We start from the raw sequence: 22816 nt of genomic DNA on the forward strand, positions 1-22816 counted from the left end.
CATGCAGTGTTCCATAGTTCCATAGCATTCTATTTAAATAACAGCTCAGTTTAGACATGAAGATAAACACAATCACATCTTATTAAATATGTAGGGTTTCAGGCCAGCTCATAGTAGTAGCCTGTCTTACTTTAATACAAAGCATAAATTAACACTTTGAAGATAATCATTGGAGCTTCAATGTTTTCAGTTAATCTGGACACTGGCACACAGCTCAAAATACAGTGTTCACAATCTCCTTTCAGAAAAATTTCTCTCATAATTCCTGCCTAGCTATAATCCATAAATCTATAATGCTTGAAAAGACTGACAAAAAATAGGTAGTGCCAAAACTATATTTATCTCATTAAATATGAATAGTTGTCCTAATTATTCTTCCAGTTAAAAATCTATGAAGCTTGTTAAAATAGCTTTTCTTCCTATTGAAGACTTCAGTAATCAATTACTATGATTTCTTTAATTGTAGAGAGAAAAATCAAAAATGTCCCCTAATAACTTCCTATGTATTTGCACATCTTGCAGAGATCTAATTAAAAAGCAAAAAGACTTGCAGCTGGATTTAAAATACGGACATGTGCTTACACACACTGCACAAATGCACAATGTCTGTGTGCATGCACATGGGCACAGCAAGGCAGAACCTCAAAGTTCAGCCCAGGGGCCTGTTATGCCTATAGAATGCTTCCTGCTACCACATTTTCCAATGCCCTTCTGCCTCCCTGTGCCAGAACCAACGCTGTGCCTCATGAGCAACAGCCCAATGTATCTCAGTGGGACACACTTGAAAAAAATAAAGGAAAACCTGTCCTCAGCAGGGAAGAGTAGTTAAGGAAAGGAAACACAATAATATATAGTTATATGGCTAATTTCTACTTGCTTCTCTTTAGTTTTATGCTTTAATAAAGGCAGGTCCAGTTTCAGTTTGGTCTCCCCAAGCACTGGTCTTGCCATGTAGTGGCCATGGTTTCTCTTGAGTGCTGAACAGGCTTTTCCACTGGCCACAAGTGGCACTTGTGACACAGACAATTCAACATGATGAAAATGAGCAATACTAAGACTAATTCAAAGTGAGGAAATCCCAGTAGGAATTTATTCAGTGCTTCCTCTTCTTGATTAATATTGTGGTAGCATTGCTGTTACCAAATACCACCTCAGAAATCTGAAGGTCTAATTCTCTCCATGGAGAACATATTGAAGAAAATTGAAAACTGCCCTATTATTCAGGAGAAAACTGGACTCTGAAGAACTGTACAGAACAAGAATGACTTAAAACAGAAAACAGTGAATGAGGCAAAGAACGTTAGTGGAATTGCACATTCATAATTGTGTGTCTAATGAAAAAACAAAGGGCTTTCCAGAGCTAAAAATAAAATCAAGGAAACAACCCTCAAGCACTTTTACCCTTCAGTTTAGAATTGTCTAATCTTTCCAAGCATCAAGATCATTATTTATATGGACTCTCACAGCTAACCACATTGAGAGAGATAAATATAAGAATCAAGAAGCTAAATATGCTAGTAATTGCAATGAAGTGATAAACCTTATCACTTGCCAATCAGAGTCTATTTTTAACCCTCCTGTTGTGTACAAAAGCCGTAATGTTTCAGATACTAAGGATGTGCTAGCGTAAAGGTACATTAAAGCTTACATCACAACTTGTATAAAAGTGATATCAAAATATTTTTTTAGGAAATTGAAAATCAGAACCTGTCTAAAAAAATCAGTGATACTTGCAACTATTTCAGATCTCTATTATCTCTTAAGGAAACCCATTCCATACCATCTCTTTCCTTCTAAGCAATACACAACCACCAGCGATGCTGCCCGGAGCTGACCCAGGCCACCTGTTTTACCTCAAGTGCATCCATTTGATCTCAGAAACTGATGACCACAAGGCTTTCCTAGCACTGCAGAGTTACCTTGCCCTGATGGTCGTGTTTCATCTCCCATCCCCTGGGCAGCTCCAGCTGTTTGTTGGCAAACATGTTGAGGAAGCCCACCAGATCCCGGTTGTGCTGGTAGCGCTCGAAGTGGTGGGTGTCCCGCCGGACTTTGGTGATCATGTGCTTCAGACACGTGTTATTTGTAAACATGCGGTAGGCACTCTGAAAAACACACAGCAGCAAAGGCTTTCCAGAGAGAACACTGCTCTGGCCACAAAACACAGCCCTGCTCATTGTAAGTGCGCCTGAAGAAGAAAGTTACTCATCCCATTGCTTCTCCTTACACTATAAATCACATTAAAAACAAGGGGGAACCTTGCAAAAGCAGGCAATAAAGGAAAAGATATATATTAAGATTTTTTTTTTCAGTGTGACCTCTAATATACTGTGATATAAACCAGGCAGTCTGCGGGAAACAAATATTGCCATTAAGCATCAAGGTCTTTCTCAGAATTCTGCAATGCACAGTAAGAAAACTATTGCTCCCATAAACAAATAATTTTGTATCAGAAGAAAGATGAAGAATCAAGTGGAAAATAAAAATTGCTATCAGATGGCTCTATTAGCCCAATAATTTCAGGGGCAATGATGAGTGAATCCAGCCTCCCTATGTACTACCAATATCTTATCATCAAACACTGAGCAGTATATTTGTACACAAAACAACTGCATTTATAAGCATGTGTTTCTGAAAGCCTTTGAGCTGTAGCCACCATACTTACAGGGTTAGAATGCAGCACTGTAAAGAACTCTGGGCTGATAAGGAATTTCACAGGGGGAGACTGGAGCAATAAAGTAAGTCTGGATCTGGAGGTAGAGTGAGGCAGCACATTCTCTCTTCGAAAATCTAAGAGCAAAAGAAATGACAAAGACTTTCAGCAGTTATTACCAAAGCATCCCTGCAAACAACTATATTGATGTGAATCACAAGAGAACAGAAAGCATTAAATACAAAACTATTTCAGATTTGCTGAGGATTGTCCACATAAGTGTACCTGAATTTCTTCTAACATAATACTCAAGCTTCTGAAAATATTACAATTTTAGTTTAGTCATTAAAAAAAAAAAAAACAAAAAAACCCACATTCAATTATTTGGGTTACCAAGTTTGTGCCTGTCTAAGATGCAAGAAAGTCCCCTGGGTATGTCTGCACTGCTATACTGTAGCTGTATGCAGGTAAGTTGTTTTTTAAATGCTAACTAATGGATATAAACACCATTGCACACTTATAAATGTTTCATTCCTTCTTAAAAAACAAACAATAAATCTGCCATTACCACAGCCCCAGTCTTGGTACAGCATTGAAGCAGCTTATGTAAGTAAGAATCAGGCTGGCAAGGAAGTACCTTTCAAGTTTCAACTTCCAATAAACATTTGTGCCTTCTCCTAGCAACTACAGAAGTGCCCTGATTTTCCTTCAGTACCAGGAAGGAAGTAAAAATATATTGACTGGTGTTTACTACAATGTCAAAATTGTTGCCCCCATTCTCTTTGAAGATATTTGGAAGCATATTTTTAATGTAAATGAAAAACTTTTTGGATTTGATCTTCAGTGATATTACACTAAAATGTGTGCTGCCATCTACATTTCAGTTTCTTTTATTTTACACATTGCAGTATGTGCACACCTCTCCATCAAATTAATATTAATCATGTAGACCACATCTATTACAGATATAAAAGACCATAATACACAAGCAGAGCAACGAGAAGGGCAGTGAATGAGACTCTAAACTGAGGGAAAATTAAGAATAAATAACAAAAGAAGAGGAAAATAACAAAGGTAAAATTCTAAGTATGCATAGGTAAGTATTATGGAAAAGGGAATGGAGAAAATAAACACATTAGAGGAAACCAGGAAGAGAGAAGGTAAATGGTAAGATAAATGAACAGGAGGATTTTTGGAAACACTACTTAAACAATAGACCCAGCCTGTCCCACATGTAGCACGTCATGAATGGGGCAAAGACAGAGTGGCACAAAAGCTCCTGAAGCTGTGCCTGAATACTTGGGCTGGGAGTGTCTTGCAGACACTCACTGAAGTTGTAGTGAACTCTGCACTGGTACAAAACATGGGTGTACACCAGGCATCTCTCACACCCTGGAAGGTGCTGTGGCATGCAGCAGGTCAGTCCTCTGTCATAGTCTGGGAACCAGAATGGGTCACCAGGTGGGTTTTTATTGCAGTTTGAGGCTTATGAATTTGGTTTCTGGAAAGTTTATTCAGCTGAATTTGCTGGTTAGGGTTTGGCCTGAATTTGCTTAAAGCTGATTTGTGCACAGCACAAAGCATCTGGCTGCACGTGCACAAAGAAAGAAAAGGAAACAGCTACAACAGAAGGGAAGGCTACAAGTAATAAAAGGAAACATCTCAAGTTCTACAATGACTTGAAACTCGAAAAAGGGTGACACTGCTTGCATATCAGATTAATTTGGGAGAGACTTTTACAAGAGTACATCAAGAGCATCTAGAGACAAAGCCAAAGCACCACACAGCTGTGCAAGGGTCTGGATGGATAACAAACTTTGTAAATATGTTAGTAAAATTTTAGTAGGAAGATGACCAAGGAGAGAACTGCTTAGCGAAAAAATAAAAAAGTAATGATGTTCAGAATTTTAAATAAAGAAGGTTTTTCTTCCTATCTTCATTCCAAAGATTAACACTGGCCAGAAGAATGAATAAATGGAGATGAGAGAGAAAGTTAAAGACTATGGAGCAAATTAAAGGTTTTCAAAGCCTTTTGGTCAAGTGACATGCACTCCAACAGTTAGGAAATACAGTGGGGCAATCGCTGAGACACTGGTGGCTCTTTCAGAGGTCTGAAGGAGTTCCCAGAAGAAACAGGATAAATGCTGTAAGAGTCCACTGAGATGTTTTACTAAGATCTCTCTGGGTCTGGTCCTACTCATTATTTCTACTAATGACTGGACAGGGAAGACAAAACTTGCTCCAATTAGGAGATTCTGCAGTACTTGGACAGCAGGATGGACAAGATTCAAAAGCACAGAGGCACATTACAAAAGTACATAGATCTGTGTGCAGGTAGGGTTAATCAACTCACAAAGACCAGATGAAAACAGACGTTTGTACCAAAGTTCTGCACACAAGGATCAGGACCTGATTTTAGCAGATCAAAGACTGAACAGTGATTAGTGTCCAACTATTAAAAAAAAAACAACAAAAACAAAACAAAACAAAATCTTCTCCAGCAATGTACAAGGATCACTCTTCCATACAGCAGAGTCATAGCTTTATTTGATTTTCTGAAATATTCCTCAGAAACTAAAAACCAATTCAAGGCAATCCTGAATAAGCCAAAAAACTAATTTGAGACCCAAAACCAGAATTCACAAGCAAAGACTAGGAAACAATGGATTTAAGGGTATAAGAAAAATAATGAGTAGACTGTCTAAAAAAGTTAAAGAATGTCCCTCAAGTGTAAAATGTAAGAATTCATGAGACAGCATTTGACAGGTATGGCCTAGGAACAGCTCATCCAATCTATCTACAGAGATATAGTCAATGACTGTCCCTTCTAGTTCTACACTCTGCTATTTCAAACTGCATTAGCAGAGTCAAAATATTTGTAAACCAGACCAAGCAATTTTGTATTTTTTCACTGCAAATGTCCTGCTCTGTAAACCAGTCTGGTACTGACAGAAAAGTGTTCTGAATCTCACAATCTTCTCTTCAGCATATTGAGCTGGCTGAGTCATAACATTCAAAACTAAACAACAATGAAAACAAATGCATTCATTTTCACACAGACTTGCAAAGGAAGAAGTCAGGATTTGCATTATGTACTCTCACTAAACCATCTACGAGATGAGTGCTCCCTTCTTTGGAGAAGGGGGAAAGAGTTAATTTTTTTAACCTGAATTAGAATGGTGAAATTCAGCTTCCTCTGCAGCTCCATCCACGGCATTTGTGTGCTCTTCAGGCCTGTCATTTGTCATTGTTCTTCGGATGCTCTGGTACCTAGGGTTGGAAAACTGGACTTTATATATAATATATGGGAACTATAACCCAATTCTGGCTCCAAGGGAGCCCACCCATATTTTCTGCTATGTAGGTTAATACATATTGACCTCTGATTTCAGCATTAATAGCCTTCTGAATTTCTGACAACCATTATCAGATGTATTACTTCTGATCACATAGCTCAAGATCACAGGTGGAACAAAGAAGTCCTGGAAGCTCACATGCAAACTAAAAGCAGCAGCCACATAAAAATAACCACATTAGGCCAGCTGTGGGAGCAGCTGTGGCCTTGTCTCCCCACTCAGTCTTGCAGTGGTGAATGCAGCTTTGCAAGCACACCAAATTCACAAGCACCAAGGGCGATGGATCCTTACCGGCGATTCAGCTGTTCCATCTGCTGGATGGAATTGGACCTCTGGAGAATCTGTGGGGCTGGGGGAGCTGTGGGTCGCTGCCATGTTGTTGTCCTGTTCACGTGGTCCACATAAAAAATCCGCCCGTGGCTGTCAATTCGAGCCTCCCAGTCTAAGGAGCAGTAAAATGCAGTAAACTATGGGGGGGCTGGGGTTTATTCATTGATTTGTTTGAGCGCTCTCATTTTTAAAACCCCTTCTATCATTTCAATAATAATAATTACTACTACACCATAGACATATACACATGTCTATAAAAAATACCTATCTATACAGAAACAGACATGCCTGATTCTTACACGCTTGAAGCTACAGAACATTTCAGCAGTTTTTCCAAATAGTTATTGCAGTATATACTTTCTTCTGAAACCACAGAACTGTCTCTGTGCATTTCTGAAATATCTGTCTCCCTGACAGAGTTTTACAAAATGTAGAACTGGTATGGCAGTTAATTAACTCGAAGATCTGCACACAGGATTAATCTGACTATAACAGAACCAGCAGGGAGCACAACCATATCATCATCCTGGCTTTCCACACACAGTTATATCTGTGTTCTGCCATCAGGCTCCTTCCAGCTACTTGCTCTAATTACAGAGCAAACACAGTCTCATACCATACTGGGAAATAGGGATCTGCTCATTTTACACTAAATATCTTAATTCCCAACTCCTTTTAAGCAACAGAGCTTTGCCACAGACTTCAGTGGGTCTGAATTTACTTTTCTTTGCATATTTGGATTAAAGCAATGTTTGCCTATCAGCTACATACTTTTTGGGTTTGTTTTTTTTTTTGGGGGGGTGGCGTTCTTTCTTTGAATACCTAATACTGAATAGATTTTCACTTCTCAAAGTTTAAGCAAGTGAATAAGTTCAATAATTGAGAATAATGCATTTTTCATATGCATTAGAGAAATTACAATTCATATGTTCCTCATCTAATTGTTGTCTAATGTCCAGCTTTATTTTAAAATCTTCACTCTCTGTCAAAAAATACCAGGAAAGCACAGATACCTTTAAGTTAATCTGCAGATATGAAAGATGTGGTATATTCCTTCGTAAATCATTACCACACAAGAAGGATTCAGAGACTTCAGAGTGCTTGACACCTCACAGTGCCTCACAAGCACCATCCCCTCATCTCCCTGCCCCGTGCACTGCACATGGGAAAGGCAGCACAGTCTGCAGGAGTGACACTCAGCAAGTCAGTGTGTACCAGGTGTAATTGTCACAGCAACACCACCACACTCAACCATCACCACTCCTCACTTCCAGCTTGTCAGCTGTTTATTCCCAGCTCCCACAATCAAAAAGGAAATGTAATGAACTCTCAGTAATGAGAGCCAGGCAGCTCATCCCCCAGTTACAGTATGGAGAAGCTCACTTGGTGGCAGAGCCTCATCCACTCTCTGGTACCGGCTGACGTCCTGACGCACCGAAGGCAGGGATCTCAGGGGCTGATGGCCATTGGCAGGAGAACCTGGAAACAAAACACACACAAATTACTTTTTTCAGTCAATGTGAGGAAGCCCTAGAGTTGCCTCTAAACTGAGCAAGCTGTGTTAAAGCTTCTGCAGGACTATGATATTTCAGGATATATCTAAAAGTCACCTGTTCTTGGGGTCAAAATAAGTTATGCTGACAGTTCTAGGCAAGTGATCCCTCTGGGATGTCTTGGCCCTGGAAATATCACCTCTGGGATGTGCTGCATCCATCTGTGAGCAGCCAAAGTCAGGGCATGGAAACAACCTGTGGCTGAGCCATAGCCCAAAGCTCTACCTGGCCTCCTCAGAGATGTTAAGAGTGGGAGGTGTGTCCTTCCTTGCTGCAGCCAAAGTGATCCTGAAAACATAATACAATCTGATACCTAATAAAGAGCATCCCAAATGCCTAGAAAATGCTGCAAAATATTGACAGTATTTGAAATAAATATCAAAATTATTATTTCCAAGTCAACAACCTGTTTGAAGAGAAGAAATTATTACTTATATATAGCTCTTGGTATGTTATGAAAAAGGTGCATTCGGAAACCCACTTGATTGGATACACTTTAGTCTCTGAAGAAACTGAACAGATAAGGCATTATTAAAGTTGCTTGGAAACAATTCATTAGGGACACATTCCTACTTTCAGTGATTTTAGTGAGACAGAAAATTCTCAACTGTTAAAATAATTTTAGAATCAATAAGAGTTTTACAGTGTTAACTTAGGTAACACATTCCTCTTCTCCCAAGGTTCCAGTGTGCTAGGATTCATCTGTATAGAGAAGGAACTGGGAAAAGGAAGATAAAGAGCCTGAAGTTGACCAAAAATTATTCTTTTTCCTTTCCCTTTTATTTTGATTACCCTTATGTTTTAATGTTAATATAAAATATTCAAAAGAATATTTTATAAAATTCTATTTTGCATTTCGTACTTTTGCGGAGTTTTGTCCCTCATTTCCGTTTTCATTAGTGAGCAAGGTAATACTGTGGAATTCTTGGAAGATAATGCGATTGAGAAATTAATGATCTTTGTTTTCAGTAAGGTCACTCCAGAAAGTGCCTCCTGCAGTTGTTACCTCCAGTAGCTCCTTCAAGCTGTGCTGTAGCACCCTCACAAGCTGCCTGTGCTCCTTCAACTTCTTCATCCTGAGACTGGCTCTGCGCAGCTGCCGCCTGCAGGCTTCTTCTCCTCTGCCAGATTTCTTCTGCTTCCTCTTGGTCCTGCAGCTCACCTGGCTCAGCCTCCGGCGCCTCCTGCCGGGGCAGCTGCACGGCGGGCAGAGAGCCGGCGGCACCGGCCGGCTCCTGCGCTTCCCCCGGCTCCGCCGCGGCCGCCTCGGCGGCACAGGCTCCCTCCTCCTCCTCCTGGGAAGAGAAGGCGGCGGCCTCGGGGCAGCGGCTCTCGCAGGAGGAGCAGCGCATCTCCACGGAGGAGCGGCGCACGGTCGCGCTCTCGTTGCAGGAGCTGTCGGCGCCCTCGGCGTCGCTCTCCCCCTCGGGCCGGGTGCTGGCCTCGCTGACGCTCTCGGTGCGAGCGGGATCGCTCTGCTCCGTCTCCGAGGACAGCTGGGAAGGCTCCGAGCCTTGGTCGATGGACTCCGCTTCGCTGACGCCCCTCCTGGCCGCACCTGCAGCCTCGGCGGCTCCCGTGTCGGCGCTGCCCGGAGCCTGCTCTGCCTCCGCAGGGGCCGGGGACTCGCTGCCCGCCTGCTCTGCCGCGGCTTCAGCCTGAGAACCCGGCGGGCTCTCGCCTCCTTCCTCCGCAGGGGGAAGCTCCGGGACAGCGTCTTGCTGGTCATCAGCTGATGGCAAAGGAGCATCAGAGGCTGAAACCCTTTCGCTCTCTGCAGGCCCTGGCATCACCTGATCTGATGAGGAACTTACTTCATTTCTTTCAACATTTCTGGTAGCACCATTAAGCATTACTAAACCACCATCATCCTCCAAGGAAGATGGAAAACCCAGGTCTTGATGCAGCTCGTGCTCTTCTTCATCCGAGTCAATGTGAAGCATAGCATTAAGTCTTGTGTCAGTGGGGAAGCTACTCCTCAGTTTTGGGGAGGCTCCTCGAGGACGGTCACCACAGGCAGATGTCCCTGCTCTGGGATGGTTATTGTGTTCTATTGCATCGAGATAGTCATTTAGTGAGTCCTGGCGACCTCTGGGAGGGGATGACCTTGAAGCACCAGAGGTCAGCTCATCCTGGTCTGTCTCCAGAGTCCTACTAGTCCTTAAAGAGTGTCTCAGGATTGTGTCTCCAGAAGATTCCTCAAAGACTGGGCCATTGGAACACACCGTGGATGTATCGTGATGTCCTGCTGGCATGTCCTCATCATCAGAGGGGCTCCCCAAGTCTCCATTTACAGAGTTAGTTCCCAGCAAAGTGCCAACTGTTTCTGGTGAAGCATCTGCAGAGAGAGAAACACAGAGCAGAAACACATAGTTCATTTTCCTCAAATTATATAAAAATGCACATCCTTGAAGATGCTTGCTTATTTCAATCAGAAAACTAAGGCAAGAAGCTTCAATCAAAATAACAATGCATCTACAGTGTTGGAACAGCAGTTACACAATTTTCTCTGCATAAGTCTGTACTGTTTTGGAGGACATAGGAAAATTAAAAAGTGTGCAGTATGACTTTAAAGGATTCCCATTTTGCTTTCAGAAGACAGAGCACTGCCAAGCATAAAATGAGAATCATAAGCAAATTCATCTAGGATCTATCCAAGAAAGCAAAAACAATATGCTATGTGTTGGTAGTTTTGGAACTGCCATCTCTAAGGCAGTACCTGCCATATCTACATTTTGAATCCCAATAGAAAAAATCTGTAGTAGGGGACCATACATGAATGAGAAAGTATATTATGTCCTCAACAACAGAAAAGCCTGGACACAGAAATACATAGGAAGTCTCTCCATACAACTATCTGGAGATTCAGATCATTGACAAATTCTCACCTTCGTGAACAGAAGATGTGATTTCCACTTTGAATTGGAGATACCCACTAACATGATCAGCTGGGAGCCTTCTGCCAAGATTATAGCTGACAACTTGATCTCTGCAAAATCAAAAATACTGGGTTTTAACAATTTTTGCTGGTTTCATGCTTTCAGCATTTAATTTCTATTATGGTCTTAAAATCAGCCATGTACTCCGTTTTGCATGGAAAAGCACAAACACTAACAATGGTGTAAAATACCTTTAGTTAACAGATAAAGCTGCCTAAAAAACTATGTTTGATCAATTCCAAATACAGATTGAGCCCCACCAATTTTTATACATCCCTAAGTATCTAAAGTTCTAAAGAAATCAAACTGCAAAGATCTCCTAACCTCTCCTTTTCGCCAACATAGCGTTTCATAATTAACAAAACCTTTCTGCCCCCTTGTGGTTTTTACTTTGTACAAGTCACAAATGGTTACTTCACAATTTTACATGTTCAACAAAGTATTTCTAAGTTCTGACTTAGAAAAGCTACTAATGCTTGAATTTATCTTTAAATATGTTCTAAAGTTACTGAGTTCCGTGGGGCTCAGACTAGATTAGACACTTGTATCAGCTTGAGACTTTGGATCAGATCCCAGGCTGTACATTTTCACCTAGGCACAGCCAGAATTCACAGCCCAGCTCCCTTCAGTACAGCTGGGACAGCTGTAGGAAGAAGAGGGAGCTGCTAAAGACCTCCACAGGAAATTATTGTTATTTATGCAAATAACTTTATACTGGTATAAACACATCTCCTTTACTGGGAGCATTCCTACTGCAAAATAAAACAAATGCAATTTTTACTGAAATAAGCTGGAGCAGTTTGCATAAACTTTTAGAGGAAGAAAAAAGCCCTGAGTGGACAAGCAGCCTCCCCTCTCCACGCTGCTCTATAGCCCACAGGATACCAAATCTCTGCAGCAGTGTCTCCAGGACCTGTCACAGATTCCTCTGTACTACAAGTCATCAGTCACGTATCTGAGGTTTCCAGTTTTTGCATACGCTTTATATTACTCCAAGCCATTCAAGAATAAGGAAGCCATGTCATGAATAATGCCTTCTCTGTATTCAGCTGAATCAATCTAGATTATTCTCATGCCCATTTATCATGTTTTCCAGGAAATTAAAAGCCACTGGCCATTTCATTACATCAACTTGGGAGCTCTGGCTACAGCTAAAAGCGGAGAAGAATTTATCTAAAAGTGGCTGGTTCTGGATTTCAGCTTTTCATTTCTTAATAATCACTGACATTACCAAAATGATGGTGTTGCACTTGTCTGGCCAAGAAAAAAAAAAAAAAAAAGGCAATCACATTAGCAGTTAATACCAAATACCCATATCCTTGATACATGTTTCTTAAACTGCCTCTACTTTCCTAAATAGATTTTGTATATCAAATATACAGAACTGAAATATGGAGAAGAAAACAGGAAATGTCTTCCAGATTAATGAATTGAAAAACAGAGTTGAGAACTGAAGAACACAGCAAACTGGTAACTTCCACAATCACAACACCAGTAATCCTAGAGCAGAAAAACATTTTGGTGTTTAGCAATAAACACCCTACTTTAGAAATAAACACCCTACTTTAGGTTTTGAAACCAGCCTTTATCACACTGCTATTTTTGAGTGCATAGGAGTCTGCAAATTTATCAGAAAAAGCTGCTTGTTCAACCAAACACAATTTGTTGAAACTCAAGGTGAGGCACTTCTTAGAAAAGTTATATTATACCTGGTTCTTGGATACCACTACAAAACAAATGGATAGGCTTTAAAAAAAATGGTTTATAATAAATTCTGTGACAGAAGGTATTATCAAAATTTTAAGCTACTCTTTTATTCTTCCTTTACTTACCAATGTAGACACCACTTTGAAAAGGTAAAGCTGAAAACTGTTTTCAAATTGAATTTTATTTTCTCCCCTTATGCAACTTGTTACTTTGAGGGGAATATCTGGCCAGTTTGTGTGTAATGATACTGCCATGCCCTTAAGCTTTAAAGAAGAAAATACACATTTAATTTCACCATCATTCCTCATGGGCCTAATCCAGTGGCTTTTTTAAGTCAATGGAGACACATTAACTTGAGCAAATTTTGAGGCATTTATAAAAGGCATGTACAACAGGTGAATTTTGAGTCCCATCAGTGAGCTATTCAAAATGACAGGTGATTGTAATTGTGTAGCACTAGAAGCACTCTGAAAAACAAGCAGTCACAGCCTTGCAGTTCTGGCCAATTCACTGAGGAGATATAACATCTCTGAGTATTGAAATGACAATTAAAAAAGACTTCAGCTGTACAAGAAGTCAGTCAATTATACTTGCTTGTTCTAAAAGATTTTCACATGACCATATGAAAATGATATGTGATAATGCCTTGCTTCTTGACTACCTAGCCAGAGGGTAGCATTTCTTGTGAATAACACTTTTTTATGTAAAGAAATTAAGCTAAAAAAAGAAAGAAAGACACACATCAACACAAACTTGGGTACATGTATCCAAGACAGGGCTAGAAGCATTGCTGTTTTCCAGTCAGGCAATAAAGCTACCAAAATTGCAATGTATTTCTTAGTACAGATGTAGTAAAAATTTGCTGCTCTGTACCAGTAAGCCAGAAAGACTGCTGCTCTTTGCTCTCAGCATCCTAGATGCTGAGTCTTCCTGCTGAACACAAGTTAGCATTAAGAATGTATTCATTTACCCAATTGCATGTCTCTCCAATAGTCTCTGAACGGGTATGGTTAACTTCCCAAGGAAGCGCTTGATGATCGGACGACTCTTGGCAAATTTGTCTTTAACCTCAATTTCCAGGACATCTGTTAGAAGTGCAACAAAAGAATATTTCTGGAAGGAAAGAACATATTTGACACCATATCAATACACCTTTATTTAGAAAGAATGTGCTTAATTACTATTAATGTGCAGTGAACTCCAAAACTGATGACAGCAGTTTTCACGTGGTAAAATAATGTCGACATCATTTATTAATGAGTTTTTGCATATGTAACTAGCTTTTCACTGTTCCCCATTCCCTTTTGCTGTTCCTTGAAAAGAACTGCTCAGTAAGAAACTGCTCTGGATAAAAGCACTTTCAGGGTCTATGTCAGAAAGTAGAACGCCATGTATCCTACCGCTTGCTTCTATTTGCACAGGGGAAAGCAAAAAGAGCAGGAATCTTTGCTGTGCTCTGTCAGGTCAATGCAGGAGGAAGAAAGTAAGAGTCTCACTCCAGGCTGTGCTCAGAATTTCCCTCCCAACACCATGCTTTGCATTCATATTTTGTATGCATGATAGGAAGTCATGGGCAATGTGTACAGAGTACACTCAGGAGCAGCATCAGAGGAGGAGAATCTTCTACAGAGTTTTGCCTCAACGTTGACAAATCTCAGCAAACTCCAAGAGAACCTTTTCCTGCACTTGGGGCCTTTTAACAATATGGTGCTAATTTACAGATTTCTTGATGTCTGCTAACAACATTTTTCCACCTTTCCCTACATGGGAACATAAACACAGTTACTCTCTTCAGCTTTCATTTTCATGCATTTTGTGCATCTCTTAGATCTGTACTGCTCTGTCAAGTCTGCCCAAAGATGCCCAAAAGATTCAGAAGTGGTCCAGGGCAAAAGTTAAGCAAGCACACTGGCATATATACACACGTACATACAGTGTGATGATAAATTCATTAGGAAAACAAGCTTAGGAACCCAAAATTTGTATCTGTCATCTAGATTTTAAGATATTCCAAATAAGAAGCAAAGTATGGCATAACCTACTCAGAAAAAACAGGGTCATCTGGTTATACTTTTACTATCTGCCACCTTTATGATCTCTGAGCAAACCACGACCTGTGCACAATGCCTAATACATATGTGGTTAGGTAGCCAAAGATACATTGAACAATAGGAGAAATTGCTCTTTAGCTCAGCTGTAGGCATCAGATAAACATCTTCAAAAAAAAAAAGTCAAAAATAAAATCCCTTCCTCATGCTAAGCAACTGTCACAACTGGGTTCCTCTGATAAAAAGAATTTAAATTTTTTTTGCTCTCAGTTTGCTATAATATTGAAAATTACTTTGCATAATGTATTAGATGTAAAACAGGATCAATCCTACACCACTAGGACAAAATATGTAATGGGATCATAACTGCTATTGTCAGAGCATTGCTAGGGAAGATCCAGCAGCTAAAGCAAGCTGATACAATGTGTGCACCAGTGAACATTATCTTTTCCAATAAGCTTCAAAGCCAATAAGAACTGGAGGAGGAAAAAAAGGGGGGGGGGGGGTGTGGAAATTTTCTTTTTAGCTACTGGATAGATGGACAGACAGACAGCTGAAGAATAAGTGTAGAGTGTAATTTTTTTAAAGATTTCAAGACTATTCACATCTACAATCTTTCTCAGAACCAAGCACCCCTGGGCAGTGCTAATGCTGGCCCAGCTCAGTTGTACTTTACTGCTTGTTTGCTTTATGATTTGTGGAAACATTTCCCGAAGCCTACTCAGTTTTCATCTTCCTAAAGAATACATTAACATTCACCACAGTACAGGCTTGCCAGTTCTGAAAGGGCTATGGATGTGTGTCAGCAGTTTCACTTTGCCACATAAACATTTATCTCCAAAAGCACAGATTTGGCTTTCGTGCATTCAATGACAGTTGTGGGACTGAGTTCCTTCCCTGGGATCTGCACAGTTTACCCAATACAAACACTTTTGGCAAACTGGCTTCTGCCAGACTAACCTATTTGCCCCCCTTGCTGAGTGCTGCTCTAACACCTTTCTTGGTTTTCCTTCCTGCAAGGTGTAGCTTGCAGGGGCTACATCAAAGAGCATCCCCTCAGCCTGACGAAACTGAACCTTTGTCACCTGCTACATACCATGAAAATACCTTTTCCAGATAAACAGTTGTTGCAATCACTAAACAGAAATGTTCATGTAGTGTAGTCTCAAAGAGTCTTCTCACAACATACAATCCAACTTTAATTAATTTATTTTTGCCATTTCAAGAAATCTACAGTGTGGCTAAGTGAATTCAGGGTTTTTTTAGCAGAGAAGGGAATGAAAACCTGCCAGCAGTTTAAATATCCAGCTTTATCATGCATATGATAACTGTTTCTATCCACCAACAGCGTTCCTAAAATTACTGAAAGTTCTGTGTCACTTTAAATAACTAGTTACAAAATAAGCTCATGGCTTTCAGAGGGTGAGGACTAATGCATGAGGAGAAAATGCAAGCCTGGTACACTGCATCAGCTGGCAGACAGCTCTCAAAAGGGATACATTACCTCTCTGTGCCAAACAGGATTAGTTGTGTTACTGATGATAGTCGACCTTCTTTCCTGGCCATGGTGAGCAAATGTAGGAAATGTACTTTTCTTGCCTGGCTGAATGGACATCTTTAGATAAGGATCAGGGTTGAAGAACATGCCCTTTTTAAGTCCAGCTGCTCTAATATCTATAAAGCAAAACAAGAAGGAAGGAAAAAGGAACTGAGTAAATTAAAGCTAGTTCACAAAGTAGTGTATTCCTAAAATATTACCCAGGAAATAAATTCACCATAGATTACTAAATAAAGCAACTTAAAAGTACTCACACATTAACTGGATCCAGTGTACAGCAGGAAATCAAGTGTTTTCCCAAAAGAATATAAGGAAGAAAGGTATCAACATCCTCATTTACATTTAAGCCTCCAGTTATTTGTAAAACAAAAAGCATAAACTTGTCGTTCACCTAAAAATGTTTTTCTCAATAAGGTATCTACAGTATTTCCACTCAAAGAAAGAAAAGAAATCCCAACTGAAATGGCCCAAAATGAATCACACAGTACTTGTTTTGCTTCTGGGTGAGGAGAGGAGATAAACTGTATGGGAGGTAATGCTGTGAACAGACACTTTCCCCAAGTTCAGTCTTTGATAAATGTAACTTACCAAGTCTGTTCTGGACTATGATGCAATTTTCTCCCAACAGAGCAGATAATCCATCTCACATAAAAGGAGGCAAACTTTTCTGAAAATGTTTCTCTCTTCCTAGGGAAACCTTAGTACTGCAACCCTCACAACTTACAGGAATAAATAATAATTTCCTCAGGAGCATGTTGTCATGACTAAGGACTTCAACAATAGTGAAAGCTTCAGCAACAATAAAAATAAAGAGGTACTTTTTTATATAATATTAGATTTTAAACTTAACTGTAAAATATTCCTCTGTTTCTCTGTAGGCTTGCTGAAGCACAAGACTTGTGTCTTTTTCCATTAAGTACACCAGTATGCTGCATGCAGCAATGCAACTGGCATGTACAGATTATACATGCAGGCAGAATTCACTGCTCTAAAATTAAATGCCATGCCTGTGGATTTAGTAAAAAAAAAAAAAAAAAGGGAATTCTATACAATATGCAGAATTAAGCCACACACTAGAAACATGATGAAATAAAAAATCATGTGAAAATGAACAACCCAAAAATATTAAAGGACTCATGTTACAAGCCCATCAGTTAATACATCTTTCAGAATTATTTCATGGGACTTCTCAGGCAGAATCACATCTGCCTATTAAACAAAACAGGTTTTTCAGATTCACAAAACAATTACTTGTACAATCCACTATGTGAGTCTGTACAACCTACCAGCTGCATCTCAGAAACTGCAGAAAGGCCACTTCAAAAAGCAGTGGATTTTTTCTGCTCTACCTCTACAATCTCTACACGTTTTTATTGTCAGCTCTTCAAGATTCAGAAGCGAATTTCATCTGCCTTTGCTCAAGCTGAATATGCTTCTGTCTCACACAAGATTTCCCTGGAATAAAGTGCTAATCAAAACAAGCGAAGCTGGTAGACTGCACCCCTACAGCTATTTCACTGTAGTGACAGCTTAGCTCTGTTACAATTTTTTTCCCTTTCTAAACCACCATTTGCAGCTATTGCTTTTTTCAAGTGATGGAGCCAGACTGCATTTTAATTAGAAGTTGTTTTCCACTCTTCAATCTGAGAGGAACTGTCCCTTGTGCAAACTGGAAATTTCCCTTAATTTTTCATGCTGGGATATATCAAATCCATTTCTTTCCCTCCTGCAGATCCATGATTCTGGCTGGTTTTCAACAAAGAGAAGTTCTGAAGAATTAACATCTTTCAAGCCACTAGAGTGTGCTCCTACAGAGGCTAAAGAAGAAAAGCATTCCATCTCTGATGTTATTTAGAACAGCAACTTACTTCTTTTTAACAATAATTTGTAGAACACAGAGAAGTGTTGGTTTTTACCTGATAGGGTAAAGCTGACCAACTTCCTAGAGTGCTGAGCTCCAGAAGCACCTTCATCAGTGCCTTCTACTCCCATCTGAAGAGGAGAAAAAAAAAGAAATATACCACAGAAGTTTTCATCTGCTTTGTACATTAAGGTTCTATTCTAGAGAAGAATCTGGCCAAATACTGCCTTATCACAGACAGGCTCTGCCACAGTATTAGTTTACAGCAAAATATCTATTATTTATGTCCCACAGTGCTAACATACCAATAGCCCAAATCTTCCAAACAGAACATGTATAGGCTGATACACATGCAGACCATATTAATTCAGAGAAAACCTATCTTTTACAGCTTTCCCTTTTGTAAAATAACAAACAACAGCATGGATTTGTAATACACATCAAAGCACTGAGCTGTCCAGTGACAGCATTTGTAACTTTTGTTACTTTCCACAAATAGATAATTTAGTATGCAACAACAAAAAAAAAAAAAAGGCGAAGAGATCAAAGAGAGACTAAAAAAGCTTTCAGCTCTATTAACAAAAGCTCCTTTTAAACAGAAAAGCGCATCAGACATCTAAATATAAATGTGGTCTAAAAGCTTATGTTTCACAGATTTTGAGGTTTGGTTTCCACCGAAATCCCTCATTAGGTAAAGCACTACTTCAGAATAAAAGTTTCTCATGTATTAATGTCTGTCTCTTTCAACTAGCAGAAGGATTTGTCTTTCAAGACAGAGGAGATGTGCATCCAGCCAAATAATCTATCACAGAGACATCAGTGGAGAAATCTTTGAAGACAAATGGTTCCCTGGGCAGGCACTGCACTCATTCCCAGGCAGGAGAGGTGGCACAGAAAAAGTTTGAGACAAACATAGCACTGAGGATTAATACTAGTCATAGAACAGGGTCTGATCTATTCAATGATGCAAATAAACTGAATAAAAATGGGCACACCTGTGTGCATAGATGAAGAGTGTTGAGGAAGCCCTGAGCAGCTGAGCAGTGGTTTGCAGACACATGGATAAATGACTCTGGAGCTGCAGTAGCTGCAGGGAAGCTGCTTTGCATTCATCAAACATGTAATCATTCCTTTTTATATCACTTTAAGCTACTTAATAGTGTAATTTCAAATACTTCCCACAATGATCTGCAAGCACATTGGAATTTCACTGGAATTACCAAATGTGTGGATTTCTCCAGACAAAGTGATGAGGAAACAGTCATGATGTTGGAGCCTGACATCCCTGCAGGCTTCATCACTCTTGTGAGGGGCCACACCATGCCACTTGCCAGCCAGTCTATTCCCTTCCCTCACTGCTGCCTCCATGGGCACTTCCCACCTCTCAGGGCACGACAAGTCTCACCAGAGTGCTCAGAACTATCCCTTTTCCACCCAGCATGACATTATTGTGCCAGTGATTTTATACGGATGCATAAGTACTGACAGGTGGTAGCAAAATTATGAAGGCATCAAAAGCAATGGGTTAATTCCAGCTGGATCAGTGTCCCCTTGTCTACAGACAGATACCATGGAACCAGCGTGGGGTGCATCCCACTGTGAGAGTGATGCTGTCCAGGTAAGGCCACAGGAATGCTGTGTATTTCAGTTTCCTCTTTGGGGCTTATTTCAGCACACACTGTTTTCCTTGTTAAAAATATTACTCATCAACAAAAAGGCCTTCCCCATTCTATACCTATTTCTCTGCTACAAGTCAGACTCCATTCCAATAATACAAATTCTGATTGCTAATCATAACTTCACATTATAGAAAATAGAATTTGCCCACAATTCAGCTATAGCACGAATGGTGCCCTAGCACTTCCATGACTTTTCTATATAATCTCTATCTGTTCCATTATGATCAAAACAGCAGTTTCAATTCTTCTGTGCCAAGAAAAATTTCATCCCAGCACACACACACAGTTTTGCAGCACAATGGCCATATCATCTGGTGTAACACAGTGTTTCTGAAGGCTCCATCAGGCCTTCCATTTCCCAAGCCAAAGTAACACAATAGCATGTTTGCTGCTTATCCAAAAATATGATGGTCTGAAATACCTGGTGTGATACACCATCAGTATGAGAAAATCCAGTAAGCAAGGAATTTATTGCACCATAAAAAAGGGGAGTGAGAACACCATGACTCTCTAACCACTCTCTGAAATAGAATTTCTCTAAGAACAGACAGAACTAGTACCTAGAGAATCCAGTGACCTCTACTGCACTGTGCTTAAGCTCACCACCAAAACCATGGAAACACAGTGAGGTTTAAATGTTTAACAATAGGTTTACTTACACGTAACTAACCCAGCATGACATTTTTAGAAAGTATCATCTGAACTGTCATACAACATTCTCATCAGGAAAAATAACAGCTCACTATTTCTGGAAGTCTACCCTGTTAAGGCAAACAAAAATGTTTATATAATATTACCCCTTCTAGCAGGTGTGTGAATGCTGTACAATACCCAGGACCCTGCATTACCTTCCAAAAGTAAGAAATTTAAACAGCAATAGCTGGTATAAGCCTTCAAGAATTACCATGACTCTGAAAGAATGCTCTCCAGGTAGCTACCAAGTCATTAAATGCATACTTAGATGACATAAATTCAGATGTCCTTTTTTCAATGAATCTCAAAACTACTGGTGGATAACATGATAATGTCAAGAAAACTCAAAATCAAGTTCAACTGGTTTCTCCATTTAGTACAATCACTCTGCTTCTCAGTAATGGTATAGTGTGTGCATCCCAATCTAAGGGTTATTTTGCAATGCATTTTTTCCTCTTGTTCAAAATGAGGCTACCTTACTGTCTTTAGTTTATAATTTGGCATTAAAGACAGCAGCTGTCAGGCTCATTAACTATGACACATTTTCTCCTGTAAAGTATCAAGTCTGTATTCATCTGTGAAACTGTTACTCACAGTGAGATCTGACAAAGATCTGAAAAGTAAATGATGCTATCACCTAGGTTTGTAATCCTAAGAGAAAACCCTCACACATTTGGTACATTAAGATATATGGCACATTTACTGTGAGATAACTTGTATATAATACACAACACTGAATAACACAAGTTGAGAATAAATGCTATTCAGTCTTAGTAACTTCTGCTTTACTGCATCTTCAACACTGCAGTTGTCAGGACACCACCCTGACAGTTGTGATCTTAAATATTTGGCAGCTAACATCAATGAATCAAATGCCCTGTGCAACTTGCTGAAGCTTAGCTGAAGAGCTAACCTGCTAGGTAAATTACTTGCAGCAAAAGCACCATGGTACAACTTTGGAAGCCTTTTCTGCCTCTGCTTTAACTATTCCACTGCTACTCAAACAACTAAAAAAACTCCTTTAAAACTTAAACACAAACACAGTAAGACAATATTTCTCATTAATTAGGGAATCATTACATTTCAATGATATATGAACACTCAAAGATTTCAGTCATTTTTGCAAGAGCATAGCTTTGTCCAGTTTCATTTATACTAACAATTGCTATCTCTGCAACAGTTCCATACTGAATATCAGGAAATATTTAAGAAATAGGAAGAAACAGAGACTCTGGACATGGTTTCAGTTACATAATCAGTGTGAAAAATTTCTATCATGGTGTTAAATTACAGAAATCTGTAAGTAGCAAAAAACTGAATGCAAGCAAGGTCCAATTCTTAGCACAAAAGACTTCAGTTAAGTTCAGTGACCTTTTTATTGTTATCTTATTATGAGCTGTACAAAACCATGAAAAGTACTTTCCAGTTTTTATAGTTTTTGTAAGGCAACACTTTTTTTGAAAATTAATTGCTGTCAATAGTAAAAATAAGAGACATATTGATTAGTTGGTCTGACAGTCAATAGTGACATCAGTACTATCATTTTATAAAACCTATCAATAAATAATTTACAAATACAATGAAGAAAGAGGCTAAACTCACCATCACAGCAGGGTTTTTCACAGTGATACATGGAGTAGTAGCTCGGAGGGCTCCACTAACACCATGGTAGTATTTAAAACAGATCTTTATTTCAGCTGAAAAGAAAACAAAAACAACACTAAACACTTCATGACTGACCCTCAGCAAAAGAGGCACAACAAAAGGATCCAGTATTCAGTGACCTGTCTTCAGAAACACTCTAACAGGAAATCACAAATAGAGCTGCTGGTTATATCCTCATTGTGTGTTGGGTCCTTCAGTTACTTAATAGACAAAAATGATAACTTACCTAATTCTGCAACTGGTATTTCTGCTACTTTATCATCAGCCCTAGAAAAGGCATACTGGGACATTTGCCACTAGGATGATTTTGTAGGACTTTGGAAAAACATGACACATATATGAGGGGAGCTGGAATCACTTTATATATTGGAACACAGGAAAGCTAAATTTTGCACCAAGTTTCTGGTCCCACTGATTAAAGTTTTGTTTGCTAAACTGCATTTACTGCAAACAAAAGAGTATTATGTTTGACTGATGCCTGACCTCCCCTGTAGTTCCTCTGCATTCTTCCAACCAAGCAGAACAGCTATAATTATGGCTGCCCTTGATCCTGTGGGATTTTCCCTATCTGGAACAATGTCTGTTTTCCTTCCCCATTGGGATAACTCTTCTGTGTAAGGCTGATGAGGGTTTTACCTCTGGGTACAGAGATGGCCACAGGCAGACAGCAATGGCCAAAGGCAGGCAGGAATTACAGCAGCCAGCTCAGACAGAGGGTGTGTATGAAAGTCTTGGCAGTTCAATTCCTCTGCTTGGTTTAACAATATGTCAGTA

The 22816-nt window shown here is 39.7% G+C and overlaps 1 protein-coding gene across 2 annotated transcripts in view; it reads right to left on the bottom strand.

Annotated features, from left to right (window-relative positions):
• Window positions 1–22816, bottom strand: part of HECW2 (HECT, C2 and WW domain containing E3 ubiquitin protein ligase 2) — a 96208-nt gene that overhangs the window by 34699 nt on the left and 38693 nt on the right. For both annotated transcript variants that reach the window (XM_079311404.1, XM_079311405.1), the window contains exons 3-13: window positions 21980–22074; window positions 18061–18136; window positions 16091–16260; window positions 13509–13651; window positions 10781–10881; window positions 8899–10230; window positions 7723–7818; window positions 6301–6451; window positions 5820–5923; window positions 2666–2790; window positions 1920–2105 (exon numbers count right to left, since the gene is read on the bottom strand). In XM_079311404.1, coding sequence (XP_079167530.1) covers window positions 1920–2105; window positions 2666–2790; window positions 5820–5923; window positions 6301–6451; window positions 7723–7818; window positions 8899–10230; window positions 10781–10881; window positions 13509–13651; window positions 16091–16260; window positions 18061–18136; window positions 21980–22074 — 2579 coding nt within the window. The remainder of the gene's footprint in view (window positions 1–1919; window positions 2106–2665; window positions 2791–5819; window positions 5924–6300; window positions 6452–7722; window positions 7819–8898; window positions 10231–10780; window positions 10882–13508; window positions 13652–16090; window positions 16261–18060; window positions 18137–21979; window positions 22075–22816) is intronic.

The sequence above is a fragment of the Erithacus rubecula genome, assembly GCF_903797595.1.
Source record: "Erithacus rubecula genome assembly, chromosome: 8".
In the NCBI taxonomy this organism is placed as follows: domain Eukaryota; kingdom Metazoa; phylum Chordata; class Aves; order Passeriformes; family Muscicapidae; genus Erithacus; species Erithacus rubecula.